Below are 16596 nucleotides of genomic sequence, written 5' to 3'. Positions count from 1 at the left end.
TCGCTCTTCAGACCTTTTACAAGTGAACATCAGGAGAAAACATGAAGATATTAGAAAAGAGAATGACTTTCGTGTCCCACATCCCTCTATATGACGCATCTTTGTCGGAAAATATCAATGTTTTACAGGCATAGTGTGGTGTTTCACAGACAGAAGTGCTCAAATAAACACGCGCATCTGTTACAAAATGGAGGTTTAAGACTTGAAGTCATTCAGGGATGCTAGAACGCAAACCAACAAGTTTATTTCCGAGACACGCCACCAAACCTCTCTGCAAGTGACTCCAAATACAACTTAGCATTCATTTGGTTCTCCCGTGACCTAGCATCTGTTTATTAGGACATTGAGCGCCAAAGCCATCAAGTTATCCTCACATGAGCTCATTAAGGACGATTAGCATGCGAGTCGTAGCGTAGCAAACTCTCCAGGTGGCGGTGGACTCTTGGCCTGCAAAGTTTGATTGGTAAAATAACGGCGTTCAATATTCAAAGGTTAAGCATGAGTGAAATCGCTAAATTATAGAGAGCGTCAAGGGATTAAATAGACTGTCATAATGGACGTTTGACAATCAAACCACTTTCACGGTGTTTTGCGTTGACATTTGGCGTAAAAAAAAAAAGTATATAAAACGGATACGCCGGGATTACGCTCACGGAAAAAGCTTAAATTGCTTTTGTCAGGCTTTATCAAATTACATTATTAGAGCATCATTACACTGGGGAAAGGTTCAAAGGTCGCTGATGAATGTCAGGGGTATTTATTACCTGTTTCACACTCGTTTGTCCTTGTGACTTCAGGCAACTCTCATTTGCAAATCAATTTGTGATTCATAAAAATCTTTATTCATAAGACAAAAGCACAGAGCACTTAGTGTGACATAATTCGTAGCAACAGAGCATTAAACTCGATTGCACACACAAACCGTTTTAGGACATCCAGGCTGTTTAATCCTCAAAACATCACTATTATAGGAGTTTATCATGACGTTTATTAGTCTGAGAGCAGTTTCCAGTCTTTATCTGTTCCAGGTTGAGGGTGTTTGGGGGTTTTTCACTTCGCCTTCTTGCACTTGGACCTTTTGTTCTTCCCTCCAACTTTGGATGTTTCCTCCTGAAAGAGAAAAATAAAACAAAAAGGGAAGTAATAAAACTTGAGAAATGAAACTGAGAAAATCTATAACATTATAAAAAATGTTTATATTAACGTCTAAAACATACATTTGTTTTTAACCTTAAATTTCACTAAGATGCTACATCCGTGTTACGGTGTTTAAAATGCTCACGTCACCCATGATACATCCGTGTCACGGTGTTTAAAATGCTCACGTCACCCATGATACATCAGTGTTACGGTGTTTAAAATGCTCACGTCACCCATGATACATCAGTGTTACGGTGTTTAAAATGCTCACGTCACCCATGAATGTTCAGGATGAACAATTTAGCAACAAAAACTAGAAACAATATTTTAGCTATAGTTTATTTTTGGGGGCAAAAAAGTCAGCAAACCTTTTATTTATTAGTAATTTAACTGATATTTCTTTATATTGTTGGTAACACTTTACAATAAGGTTAATTAGTTAACATTAGTTATTAACATGAACTAAAAATGAACACTACTTCTACAGCATTTATTAATCTTAGTTAATAATATTAATTTCAACATTTACTAATACTTTATTAAAATCTTGTTAACATTAGTCAATGCACTGTGAACTAACATGAACAAACAATTAACAGATGTTTTTTTATTAAAATGTTAATATTTATCAAATGTATGTCGTTCATGTTAGTTAATACATTAATGTTAACTAATGAACCTTATTGAAAAGTGTTACCATATTGTTTATGTATCACTTTTAAGATTAGTTGTCATTGTTTCTGAAGCGAGTCTTGATGAACATCTATTTGATGAAATAATAATATCTAAATCCTATAATCAAAAGTAATTAAATAATCAAACATTCGTGTTAAGAAGAATATACTTGATTAAATTGAAATGTCTGACATAAAAGCGTGAGAGTGTGTTTTAACATGGCTAGGGGGAAAAAACCTTCACAAAAGTAACAATGTCCATGAAAAGAAACAATTTCCAGCCCTTGATCAGATCCAGTTTCTCACATACATTTTCAAATTCATTCATTCAAAGGATAAATTTGCGAGTACAAGGATGAAATCTTGCATTGCTGATGCAATATAAAGCAACTGTGCCACAAATAATGGCATTGTCATTCTGACCAATTCATCCTCAACATGTGCGAGTATAAGGCTTATTAACTTGCACCGATTCCTTAGACTGTTTTCTTATTTAAATTGTGTCTCTAGGGACCCAATAGAGTCCAAATGAACGAGTCTATTTTTATGAATGCACACGTGACGTCTCCGGCTACGCTGGTGTTATTATGCATTGTATGTTAATGACTGTAGAGCAGCAGTGGCCAGAACACAATGATCAAGCGGCTCAAACTGTGAAGATAACACAACATTCATCCTCACACTGAAAGAACAGCGTGACGTATCCGAGCCGGAGACATGCACAGCGTCGGGAAATCAATGTCCACAATCACGTGTGTTACTCAGGCTAAAACTACAAATCTCAATGTGCTATTTTACAAGAATCACAAAGACGGATTCTTCCGTTCTTTATGGAAGCCAAAATGTGGGCGATGCGATGAAGAATTACAGTCAAACCACACATTATTCAGACACCAGATATCATTTTTGTTTTTTTTTGCTAGTGTGTGCAGGACACTATAGTTCATTTATGTAAGTGAGGATTGCAAAATAATGTGACGTATTATACTCAAAAATTCTTCATACAGTGACTACCAGTAACATTTGGGACACTTTTACCTGATCATGTTTTGACATAAACATAAGTGTTTTTTCTTTCGCTAATGCACCTTTTTACACACACTCACTGAACAACATGAAGCATTGCTTGGTGATTGGTTGAGCTAAACTGGTATTATGTAATTGTGTAGTTAAATTTAACAGCTGACAGATATTCAACATAATTCATGCGTGAGACAGTCTAACAGAAGGACGGACAAAACCAGTGAAATATCAACTGATTCAAGTCATATTTTATTACCATTTTCTAAACTACAGTGAATAAACTGTGATAATGTGAGAAATGTTAAAGGAGTCTGAATAAATGTTGTTTTTTTGCGTTAGTGAGATTGAGTTTTTGAGCTTTTAAAGATGAACTTGCGTTACAGAGACGACACATTAATGCATTCTCTGCGGTTAGTGTTGCATGGACAAGTCCTCTCTTGGCTAATGCATTTCCGCAGTGGTTCGACTCTACATTCACTTACTCTTATAGATCTAGAGTGGAATAACCAAACAATTTAGACAAAAGCTCAAATTACAGTAATTAAGTTTTTTTTTTCTTACAAAAGACACAGTAGTCTTTAATAGGCATGTTGTTCGTAATGGGCTCTTTGGTGCACTGCAAAACATGCTTTTCTTACTTAGCGCTTTTGTCTAGTTTCCAGTCCTAATATATAAACATCCTTAGATCAGGAAGCATTTACTAGATGAGTAAAATTAATCTTGTTTTCCGATAAAAAAATAAATCTAAATTAAGTGAGTTTTTGCTTAAAACAAGCTAAATTATCTGTTAATGGGGTAAGAAAAATAATCTTGTTTTCCATTTGAATTAAGATTATTTTTCTTACCCCATTGGCAGATAATTTTGCTTGTTTTAAGCAAAAACTCACTTAATTTAGTTTTTTTAAATCGGAAAACAAGATTTATTATGTATTTTACTCATCTAGTAAATGCTTCCTGATTTAAGGATGTTTATACAGGTCCTTCTCAAAAAATGAGCATATTGTGATAAAGTTCATTATTTTCCATAATGTAATGATAAAAATTAAACTTTCATATATTTTAGATTCATTGCACACCAACTGAAATATTTCAGGTCTTTTAATGTTTTAATACTGATGATTTTGGCATACAGCTCATGAAAACCCAAAATTCCTGTCTCAAAAAATTAGCATATTTCATCCGACCAATAAAATAAGTGTTTTTAATGCAAAAAAAGTCAACCTTCAAATATTTATGTTCAGTTATGCACACAACAGTCAATACTCGGTCGTGAATCCTTTTGCAGAAATGACTGCTTCAATGCGGCGTGGCATGGAGGCAATCAGCCTGTGGCACTGCTGAGGTGTTATGGAGGCCCAGGATGCTGTGATAGCGGCCTTAAGCTCATCCAGAGTGTTGGGTCTTGCGTCTCTCAACTTTCTCTTCACAATGTCCCACAGATTCTCTATGGGGTTCAGGTCAGGAGAGTTGGCAGGCCAATTGAGCACAGTAATACCATGGTCAGTAAACCATTTACCAGTGGTTTTGACACTGTGAGCAGGTGCCAGGTCGTGCTGAAAAATGAAATCTTCATCTCCATAAAGCTTTTCAGCAGATGGAAGCATGAAGTGCTCCAAAATCTCCTGATAGCTAGCTGCATTGACCCTGCCCTTGATAAAACACAGTGGACCAACACCAGCAGCTGACATGGCAACCCAGACCATCACTGACTGTGGGTACTTGACACTGGACTTCAGGCATTTTGGCATTTCCTTCTCCCCAGTCTTCCTCCAGACTCTGGCACCTTGATTTCCGAATGACATGCAAAACTGAGCAACAGTCCAGTGCTGCTTCTCTGTAGCCCAGGTCAGGCGCTTCTGCCGCTGTTTCTGGTTCAAAAGTGGCTTGACCTGGGGAATGCGGCACCTGTAGCCCATTTCCTGCACACGCCTGTGCACGGCGGCTCTGGATGTTTCTACTCCAGACTCAATCCACTGCTTCCGCAGGTCCCCAAGGTCTGGAATCGGTCCTTCTCCACAATCTTCCTCAGGGTCCGGTCACCTCTTCTCGTTGTGCAGCGTTTTTTGCCACACTTTTTCCTTCCCACAGACTTCCCACTGAGGTGCCTTGATACAGCACTCTGGGAACAGCCTATTTGTTCAGAAATTTCTTTCTGTGTCTTACCCTCTTGCTTGAGGGTGTCAATGATGGCCTTCTGGACAGCAGTCAGGTCGGCAGTCTTACCCATGATTGCGGTTTTGAGTAATGAAACAGGCTGGGAGTTTTTAAAAGCCTCAGGAATCTTTTGCAGGTGTTTAGAGTTAATTAGTTGATTCAGATGATTAGGTTAATAGCTCGTTTAGAGACCCTTTTCGTGATATGCTAATTTTTTGAGACAGGAATTTTGGATTTTCATGAGCTGTATGCCAAAATCATCAGTATTAAAACAATAAAAGACCTGAAATATTTCAGTTGGTGTGCAATGAATCTAAAATATATGAAAGTTTAATTTTTATCATTACATTATGGAAAATAATGAACTTTATCACAATATGCTAATTTTTTGAGAAGGACCTGTATATTAGGACTGGAAACTAGATATAAATACTAAGTAAGAAAATCATTTTTTGCAGTTTGATGGTTCATCTTCTGAGGCTGTCAAGTTCAGAAAAAAACTCATAAAGTCCACAATCAAAGGATTAATCCACGGCTTAAAATAGAAGCGGAAGAAGAAATGTGTGTTTTTGCAATGTGTTTAACGCCAATCACCGTAACGATGTGATACCAATTTCAAAACATGCCACAAAATAGGATCTTGCGCTGATGAAACGTGACAGCTTTGTTTTTTTACGCTTGTGTTTTCCTCAGCCATGTGCTGCTGCTTTAATGGAGTCCAGGTTTTTGAAATGAATTCTAGCAAAATCTTAAACAATCATATCACACGTGTATAATTGTATGTCTGCATATAAACTGAAGCGCCTCTATTATCCGGGTAACCATAGCAGCCCCACAGCTGCGCGCGAGTCCTCATTTGCACAGAAATGAAAGAAAACAACAAACAAATGAATCCTCAGAAGAAGTCAGGCGCATGCCGGCAAATCTCCTCAGAACTGGTTTTTGTGTGACCTTATCACTGTGATTGTTGGATGAGTGAGTGGCGGACACTCGAGAGCAGAGCTTCTCTCTTCATACAAATTCACAGAAGTAACCAAAAAATGGAATATTGAACATTTAGTGCTCAAAAACGACAACGAGACAAATCTCAGAAAGAAAAATCTAAATGTGTCAACAGAAGACCTTTGCTAGAGAGTAAGGTGGCAGGGCTGCTTACGTTAAATAACACACTAGAACAGAAAGATGTTCACAATGATGTTTGGTTTTGTTAAAAGTTCTGTCAATGGGTCGGGCAATGTTGATATATTTGGTTTTGCGGGACCAAATACGGGATTTTCTACTGCCAATACACACACGACATGCTGCTGCTGTACAATATATCAGACATGAATTACAGATCTATACAGGTGGAGCTGGGGAAGGTGGAGGGTTTTCTAAAAGTGCACTGCACCACTAATGCAAATGCTGACCAAGTATATCGTCGCTGTCCGATGAAAACCGCGTATGCCGATTTTGCCGATTTTGAGATTTTTCGACGGACAGAATGTCCATGTTTATTTCCGTTTACAGTAAGCTTCACATTATCTAAATGACCAATGAAAAGTTGTGAAATCATGTCATCTGATTTTCACGTATATCCATTTGGTGTCAAAGCTGTCAATCACACCGCGTATCTCCCACAATGTGGGAGCATCTCGCCGGTCTCGTGAAGTTTCATCTTATGCGTCTCTGGAAGCTCAGCATTGGAGAGCCGAATAACACTGTGAGGTAAAGTATCAGCAAACGTTTGTTTTTGACAACTGTTCTCAAGTTTATTATATATTCACAAAATTACGGTAGGACTGTGCAAACAAAGTATCAGTCTAGCATTGCCTTGTCAGTGTATTGATTCATTGTCCCTTCATAGTTTGCAAGAGACATTTAATAAACTGAGCGTATTTAATAAAATGAGACGTAGGCTATTTAATAAACTGAGCGTATTTAATAAACTGAGCGTAGCCTATTCATCTGTCAATATGAAACGCGACTTGGTCATTCTAATTAATGATCGGAAGAACGCGTATCGACCACCGTTACTGTAAAATATGCACGTATGTACATTTAAACTCGATTTTGGTCAAATGTGGATTATATCATTACACTGGCAGGAATATGGTTACATTTAAAGATGCCGTACCAAGTATGCAACGCTACGTTCAACTGCTTTTGAAATTACTGTGTTTTTTACACTTCCTGAAAAGTAACCGTTTTGGACATACGTGAGTTTCATCGGGCAGCGACGATATGAAGGTTGAACATACAAACTCATTGGCTACTGATTAGGCTTGCTATGATACTCCCCGTTGACGGTGTTCAGAACCAACAGAACCGTCAATTCGTTTTTTTCTTAAAAATAAAATAATTTAGTTCAGTTAGAGAACAGACACTACAATTAAAAACTGAACGTGTCTGCTTAATAAACCGTGAGCTGAACGAGCGTCGCAGGAGTCAGATCTCATTAATCACGAGAGTGAGGAACTGACTGACGAGACGATGGCGGAATATTTGGTGTAAAAGCACCTATTTAAGCGAATTTGTCATTGTACTGTTTTGTTGTTGTGTCTTTCATTAAGAATAAAAGGCTATTGAACTCACGATTTTAACGCAATCCGCTCCCAAATTGGGGCTAATTTGAAAGTGAAACTAAAATGCGCACGTGTCCACGAAAAACGCTCGCTCTGCTCCGCAACATTATGAATGCACATGCGGAGACTCGCGCATTTTACTTTCGCCTTTAAATTAGCGATTTATTTAAATGGTGATACTGGTGTTAATGATAATAATAATTCATTACATTTATATAGCGCTTTTCTCTGCACTCAAAGTGCTTTACATAGAAGCGGGAATCTCCTCAACCACCAGCAATGTGTAGCATCACCCTGATGATGCGACGGCAGCCATATTGCGCCAGAACGCCCACCACACACACACACACACACACACCAGCTTACAGGTGGAGAGGAGACAGTGATGAAGCCAGTCAGTATATGGGGATGATTAGGAGGCCATGATGGACAGAGGTCAGGACACCGGGGTTACACCCCTACTCTTTCGAAAGACCTTTATATGGGATTTTTAATGACCACAGAGAGTCAGGACCTCGGTTTCACGTCTCATCCGAAGGACGGTGCTCTTTGACAGTATAGTGTCCCGTCACTACACTGGGGCGTTAGGACGCACACAGAGCACAGGGTGAGCGCCTCCTGCTGGCCTCACTAACACCTCCTCCAGCAGAAACCTGGTTTTCCCAGGAGTCTCCCATCAGATACTAACCAGCCTCAACCCTGCTGAGCTTCAGTGGGCACCAGTCTTGGGCTACAGGGTGATATGGCTGCTGGCAGTGTTGTCACGCATCGATTAACCGCTGGGAAAAAGAAATCCTCAGTCACATCCCTACTACTGATACAGCAGGAACCAATCAGCTGTGCCCTACAGATAACGATGCGTCTGCAAACCGATTGAGTTAAGGACCTGTTATCCTGAAACTTCTAGAGTTTCATGCCAGAACTCTGTATTTTCTTAATGTCTGCATTGTACACATTTGTACATTAGTCTTACTGAAGTGTCTGTGTACCCCTCCTGGATGAGGATGTTCCTGGCACAGTTGTTGATGTGTTTAAAGCGGTCGGGTCCCAGCAGAATCCCACCGTACCATCGAGAGACCACCACCAGCACGTTACGCACATCCAGGATCTGGGAGACAGAATGGACAGCAAATGTAAGCGGTGTTCGCCAAAGTAAAAAAAATAAATTTAATTACGCGTCACTGGCTACGTTTACATGCAACCAAATAATCCGTCAGTAATGGGATTGACGGCTCAATCGGACTGAAAAGTCTTCATGTAAACTCCTTAATCGATCCGATTGAGCTCGACCCGAATGACATCTCGATCGGATTGAAAGGGTCGGTATTCTTTTTCTGATCCCATCCAGAGAACATGTGAACACTTGATCAGATTGAAAACCGCATAAATCGTATATGACGTTGAAATAGTGTAATGACGCGCTGAACGAGCTGTTGAATAAAGTGTGGTATAAACCAGTGTCTCGTCAGTCTATAATCCTGTTTTCTCTGCGTGTGTGAAGTGGAGCAGGACGACATCCACCAGTCCTCGTTTCAGACTCTCACACACACGACTGGTGGTTTTTGGGCATATTTACTGTGTGATGAATATAAGCAGCGACACAATGGTTCACACGCTCACTGTCTCCTAATTATGACCAGAAATGGATAAATATTAAGTCTTCGGTTTAAAAAAATAAAGAACCAATGTAGGAGAATAGTTATTATGCGCAAACATCGGGAAACTCTGTATATTCCTGCAGTGTGTGCATGTCAAAATATCTATTCCGATTTGAAGCTTGTGACATCTAAACACACACATCAACCCGATCACATGTTCAGCGTTCATGTAAACACTCATCAGACTCATCAATCGTAATAAATTCAGTCCGATTGAAACAAAAGTTGTGCATGTAAACGTAGCCAGAGTTTCCTGATGTCTGCGCATAATAACTATTCTCCTACATTGGTTCTTTATTTTTTTTAAACTTAATATTTATTTCAGGTCATAATTAGGAGACAGTGAGCGTATGAACCGTTGTGCCGCTGCTTATATTCATCACACAGTAAAAATGCGGGATTATAGGAGGACGAGACACTCGTTTACACCACACTTTAATCAATAGGAAGATCAGCTCGTTCCGTGCGTCATACATCATTACGCTATTTCTACGTCATTGCACATGCGCAATCCTTTCAGTTTTGGTTTTCAATCCAATCAAGTGTTCACATGTTCTCTGGATCGGATCAGAAAAGGAATAAACCTCCTTTCAATCCGATCGAGATGTCATTCGGGTCGAGCTCAATCGGATCGATTAAGGCGTTTACATGAAGACTTTTCAGTCCGATAGAGCCGTCAATCCCATTACTGACGGATTATTTGGTTGAATGTGAACGTAGCCTCTGTGTATTTGTGCAGTGTGTGCATATAAAAAAAAACAACTTGTGACATATAAACACACACATCAACCCGATCACATGTTTAGCGTTCATGTAAACACTAATCAGACTCATCAATCGGAATAAATTCAGTTCGATTGAAACAAAAGTTGTGCATGTAAAGATTCACAAATGTTTCCTTCAAGCCACATTTTCCCCCAAGACGGCACAGCCTGTCAGTCCCTGTTTGGGAAAGGAGTTGCTTAAAAGTGCAGAATAGAGAAAATATGGCCTTTGAAATGAATGACAGCTCTCAAGTGCCTTTACAGTCCTCGTTTGTGTTTTTCCCAGCGTGCCACAGGGATGAAGCTGGGTGAAGCCGGAGTGAAGGGGAAAATCACTAACATCTGCACATGCCACCTCTATTAATAGTCTTTTCTCTTTCAAACATGCCGTCACATTCGGAAAAACAGGAAATAGTGGGATGAACTCCAAAAGGCTGAATGATCGCATGTGAACGGCTGTTAGTTTTCACTGGAATATTTTCATCAATGCACCAAGAAAGAGGTCAATAAAGCTCTCGAACAGGCCGTGTTTTAGATTTTTACAGCATTTTTCCCACCGAATCCTTTCGAAATTTTTACGAGGCCGCTTCACGAGTTATTTCACATAGTCAAACCAACATTTATTCAGACACCTTCAACATTTCTCACATTATCACAGTTTATTCGCTATAGTTTAGAAAATGGTAATAAAATATGACTAGAATCAGTTGATATTTCACTGGTTTTGTCCGTCCTTCTGTTAGACTCTCACACATGATTTATGTTGAATATCTGTCAGCTGTTAAATTTAACTACACAATTAGATAATACCAGTTTAGCTCAAACTATTACCAAGCAATGCTTCATGTTGTTCAGTCTGTGCTGTAAAAAGGTGCATTAGTTATTGAAGAAAAAACACTTCATAAAAACATGATCAGCTCAAAGTGTCCCAATCATTTTTGCTCCCAAGTTTTTATAAATGTTACTGGTAGTCGCTGTATGAAGAATTTTTGAGTATAATATGTCACATTTTACTTAAAAAAGCATAAAGCAATAAATAAAAATGTTTCACTCGGATGTGAAAAGTGAAGTCGCTGGAGTATCAGTGCAAGATTAGAAACGACGTGTCCGTCAACTGAAGCCACATCGAAACTCATAATACATGATGTTCCAGTCAAAACCACCTGCGACAAACTAAACCACACTTCATTGAAGATCATGAGAAACACCAGCACAGATGCTCCGTTTCCTCAATTTAACGAACATCACGACTTGTTTTTCGCAGAGGTTATTGACGGAAACGAGGAAATCGAGATTACAGTGTCATGTCGTATTTCACACCGGAGGGTTTTGATGCCGTTAATCAGAGAAGGGGAGATAAGAGGAAAGATTACGGATGAATGACATATCCGTGTGCAAATATCTGACATCGCAAGAATGGAATTGGGATCAAGACAGGAGCAGCGCATGGATAATCCCACAGCATATCAACAAGCCTGCTAAAATGATCCATTGACTTTCAATACGTGCGCAGCTTGAAGATGCTTGAGATCCGGCGCTTTAAACCAGTGTTTCCAGGCAGCGTCGAGCTGATTCAGTGCTTGCTGATATACATTACTGGTCAAAAGCTTACAATAATTATGATTTTTTTAAATACTTTTGAGAAAAGTCTCTTGTGTTTATCAAGGCTGCATTTATTTGATGAAAATACAGTAAAAACTGTGAAATAATATTACATTTGAGATGTTTCAAATTTGAATATATTGAATTTTTAAAAAAAAATTATATCACAGGACTAAATTACATTTCACAGTATATTAAAACAGAAAACCACTCTTTTAAATTGTAAAAATATTTCACAATATTACTGTTTTTACTGTATTGTTCCTCAAATAAATCTTTAAAAGTCTCTTCTGCTCACCAAGGCTGCATTTATTTGATTAAAAAATACAAATAAAAACAACTGTATTGTTAAATATTATGACAATTTAAAATAACTGTATTCTAATTTAATATTTTTTATAATGTCATTTATTCCTGTGATTAAAGCTGAATTTTCAGCACCATTAATCTAGTCTTCAGTGTCACATGAACCTTCAGAAATCAGTATAATATGATGAATATTAATCTAAATATTCTAATATATAAATACATTTCATTTCACAATATATTTACATAGAAACCAAATCTTTTAAATAGTAAAAATATTTCAAAATTTTACCATTTTTACTGTATTTTTCATCAAATAAATGCAGCCTTTGTAAGCATTTTATATATTTTGAACTGGACATATCATGTTCTTTGGTTGTATATTGATATATTGGAAAAGACGGCTTGAACATCGTTTAAAAATTCTCCTTTTGAAAGACATGTACATTTTTGGGTTAAACCTTTAAATAATTAAAGAACTGAACAAAGAAAACCTATTAAAACATAATATCTTGAATAACATCCACTAGCCAATATGTCACCTGACACAAACACACATTTACCTGCAGAAGATGCAGCAATCGCCCCCCCGCAGCAGTTTCTCCATCATCCTCACAGTCCTGCAGGAACGAGTCTTTATCCTCCAAGTAGATCCTGATGAAAACATGAGGGGATTGGGAAATAAATGTGGGAAAAACTTGGAGAGAATCACAGCTCTTTGCTCTGCGAACCCACAATGGCCACTTTCAGTGACTTTCTCTTGCATTACGCGTGTGTGCGAGGCGTCTGGGGTTTTCTGGGTGTATTTCAGAGCGAAATTGGGAGAGGATTTGGATGAGGAATAATATCAGGCACAGGGAGGAGTGTGGGAAATCAGGACGCCCCGCTGAGGTTTTCGGCTCGACATTGAGGGTTTTGGGACCACAAGGTCCATCGTTTGGGGAATAGTTGTGTGGAGTGAATGACACCCAGTGTTGACAGTCAGTTCACTAACAGCCCAGAGACACTTCGCTGCCCGGAGAGACCGTTCAGCACACACAGCTCATCATGTGTGTCGGAGACGGGAATAGAGAATCTCATGTGAATAAAGTGGCCAATCTGTGTTAATCGCAGTCGAAATCAAGTCTCCTATTAACCCTCTGGTGCTCTTCATGTGTCGGTCAAAAATGACCAAAATTAATGTACTATATTTTAGTTTGATAATGTTTTTTATTTATTTTGTGTATTTTTAGGGGATTTTATGGTATTAAATTATATTTATGCTGTATTTATAATCCATTCATTCTCTTTTTGAGTTTAGACCTAAAATTTAATTTCCAGCTTAAACTGGTAAATCTTGAATGTTTTAGAGCGACAGACTGAAGTCTGATCTCTTTTCAAAGACGACACATGGCAGATTATTGCTGACATGTAAAAAGTTTTTAAAAGTGAATTTAAAAAAGTTATAGAATTGTACAAAAATACTATTTTCAATTTTTATATGAAATAGGCCTATATATTTTCAAAAACATGTTTTACTCTAAAACTGCAAGAAAATCAAAGCCATAAACCTAAACAAGTTCAAACTTGAGCCTGATATCTAAAAAAAATATATTTCAGTGAGATGTAGTTCGGCTGCAGTACCAAACGCTTCCACTAGAGGAAACTCATCCGTTCATTTCCAATGCGCTCATTTCTGACCGCGAGAAACACAAGTGTGACTATTGTTTACAGGACCATTTAACCTGTTCCAATCATGTCCATGATTTATTTTTCACATAGCAAGTGGCAAAACCTTTACCAAGTTTCTTACCATTCCAATGAAGAAAAAAATTCTAAAAAAACAAAAAGTAATTTTTTTCTGTCAAAAATGACCGAAGAGCACCAGTTTGTTTTACTGAAACAAACCCCTCGGTAAAAACCTTCAGAATATAGGCAGGAATAAAACTGTAAAGGGTATTATGTTGTATTTAAGAGCTGCTGAAGTGGAGAACAAAACTCATTTAAAAAAAAGGGCCTTTTATATACATATATATATATATATATATATAAATAGCAATAACATATATATGTATATAGACACACACATATATATATAAAGGCAATAACACATATATATATATATATATATATATATATGGCAATAACATATATATACACACACACACACATATATATATATATATATATATATATATTAATGGAAACCTACAGACACAAATAGATAAAGTAAAATAAAATAGACACTTAATGTGTACTTTAGATCTTTCCGCTAGTCTGAAACACATGAAAAGCCAAACAGCCCAAAATCTCATAATTGACCGGTGCATTAAAAAAAAACACAATTCTTGTTTTTTGCCTTAAACTCAAGACTAGCCATGTAATTAAAACAAAAAACAACTGTACTCTACAATCTGCATTTGAACATTTATTTGACCATTTTTGTGAGTCTCCTGTTTTAGCAAATTTAGCTGAAGAATACCTGAAGTCTCAAGCTGTTAATAAACAACCATCCAATCTTTCTGAAGTTAATGACAGACAGCAGGCAATATTTAATCACCAATGATCTTGTAACTTGTAATTAAATCATCAGCTTTACTTTGAGGTTTTGGGCGGCTGCAGGCTTCACCTTCCCAAACAGGGTTGAGAACGGAAAAGCATTGCGTCGTCATACGCCGGGGCTTCGGGAACATGCTGAATGTCAATATCACCTGTGGTTTAATCTCACACACACACACTCCTCACTGATCATGTCCTGAGGAACCGCCCAGGGCTACGTGTAAAAACACACACATCACACACAAACATTACATTTCTTATTTCGTCAATGCATATCTCGAAATGCGTAAATAATTTAAATACTTCCTGCAATTGAATAACAAACTAAGAAAAAATATGTTCTAAAATAATCTGCTGTAAATCCGGTATGGATCCCTTAAAACTCATCTTTGATCACCAAAATGACTTATTTCAACTTTTTTCCTTGAAAAAATGCCTTACAATATCTTGAATGTAACTCGACTCCCTTGCCTCATTTAGTATGCGCGGTTCTATGAATATGCAAATGAGCCCCGCCTCCACTCACTCACTCAGCTCAGAGATCCACTCGTTGACGATCACACGTTGATCTGATTGGTTACAAGGTAGTTTGTGACGTCAGAAACACCAGCGATTTCAAAGCGTGTTTTTGAGACTGTCTTTGGTTCACTGCAGTTTTAAGGAGGAAATACTCAGCAATGCTGTCGACTTATGAATTAACACATGGTTTGTCTTAAAGCGTATTAAAAACACCACATAGACATATAAACAACATGAAAAGCTGGATTTTCACCACAGGGGGACTTTAAAACAAGATAAATGCACTTGATAAGCAAAATTGCTTTGCAATGTATTAAAATATATCAATTTATTTTTAATTACATTTATTTTTCTTACGAAATTAGATTTTTTTAATACAAAAACGTGCTTGGCCACGTCTATTAGTATGCAAATATTACAATGATTTCTTTAAATATCTTAAAAAGTTGCTATAAAATGTAATAGATAAAAATATGAAACATGCAAATTTAAGGCAGAGGTTATGTGCATAAAACAATCTGTGCACAAATGACTAAATGGAGTATGTAAAGTTAGAGTTTAACTAATTTGTCAAAAGGAAAAAATTTTTTGCTTAGCAACAGCAAAGGATTTTTTTAATGAACTGAAAACAGAAATACCTGTATGCATAGATATTGTGAGTGGCGCTTGCAATCTTCTTGTTTTCATATAAATTATTCAGAACCCTCTGAATCTGTAGAAAAAAAAATATAAAAAAAATATAAAAAAAAATATAAAAACATGTCCAAAACCATATGTGCACTTCCAACATAACTGGAGTCAGAATATGAAAATATTCACACACTGACTGAAAGAGGAAAGAGACTGCAAGCAACAGAACATTTCACAGTGATGCAACACCGACCGCTGATACCCACACACACACACACACACACACACCTGCACAGGCTTATGTTCCAGTCTCTGCTCATCTTTAAAGGACTGCAGGATTGTTTCATAAACAGGAGATGACATTATGACAAGAATGTATGTGTTAGATGAGTGTGTGCATAACATATTGACGCTCATAAAACACTATTTCAAAAAACACGAGTGGACTTGAAGCGTAACGTGTTACTGCGCCGTTGACCAATTCCTGCCGCAACAGGTCTGAGCGTATGATACGACTACAAAACATTCAATTAAATATAACAGCGTTAAACAAACTCACAACCTAAAGTTATATTAAATACAAGAGCGTTTCAATTAGCCAGATAACACATACTTTTACTCACGTATGGACACAACTGAAAGAAGGTTTAATTGAAAGTGCAAAATGCAAAACGGTTTATGTTTATGTTTGCCAGTGTTGAGGGCAACGCCATATAATCAGATTACCTTTCAAAGTAATGAAAATATTAACATAAACATGTCCAATATATTAAATCCAATGAATAATGTATTATTTCCTTCAGCTGAGACACTTCAGATTTACACTGTTCACCATAATGGTTTTAAATTGCTTGAAATATGAAAGAAAAATACAGTTCAGTGCAACATGTGCAGCGCAAGTCTGTCATATCAGCTACATAAAATTATAATGAGAATATCATTATTAATGTGTGTTTGGGACATGGCTTTTCGTGGTGAGACTTTTGTTTTTATAATCAGGCTCTCAAAATTATATAAAACTTTG

General features: G+C 37.4%; 1 protein-coding gene across 6 annotated transcripts in view; it reads right to left on the bottom strand.

The window, feature by feature from the left end:
• Window positions 1-819: 819 nt before the first annotated feature.
• impact (impact RWD domain protein) overlaps window positions 820-16596 on the bottom strand; it is a 49012-nt gene continuing 33235 nt past the window's right edge. For 5 of the 6 annotated variants that reach the window (XM_077225849.1, XM_077225850.1, XM_077225851.1 and 2 more), the window contains 4 exons: window positions 15581-15654; window positions 12449-12539; window positions 8529-8663; window positions 820-1110 (listed from right to left, as the gene is read on the bottom strand). In XM_077225849.1, the coding sequence (XP_077081964.1) occupies window positions 1051-1110; window positions 8529-8663; window positions 12449-12539; window positions 15581-15654 (360 nt within the window). In that variant the 3' untranslated portion in view covers window positions 820-1050. Of the gene's footprint in view, window positions 1111-8232; window positions 8335-8528; window positions 8664-12448; window positions 12540-15580; window positions 15655-16596 lie in introns of those variants that run through there. The other variant, XM_077225852.1, reaches the window with a different exon arrangement.

This window comes from Siphateles boraxobius, unplaced genomic scaffold, assembly GCF_051911475.1.
Source record: "Siphateles boraxobius isolate OS27281-9 unplaced genomic scaffold, OSU_SipBor_1 13, whole genome shotgun sequence".
Classification (NCBI taxonomy): domain Eukaryota; kingdom Metazoa; phylum Chordata; class Actinopteri; order Cypriniformes; family Leuciscidae; genus Siphateles; species Siphateles boraxobius.
This window is presented reverse-complemented; position numbering and strand designations above follow the sequence as displayed.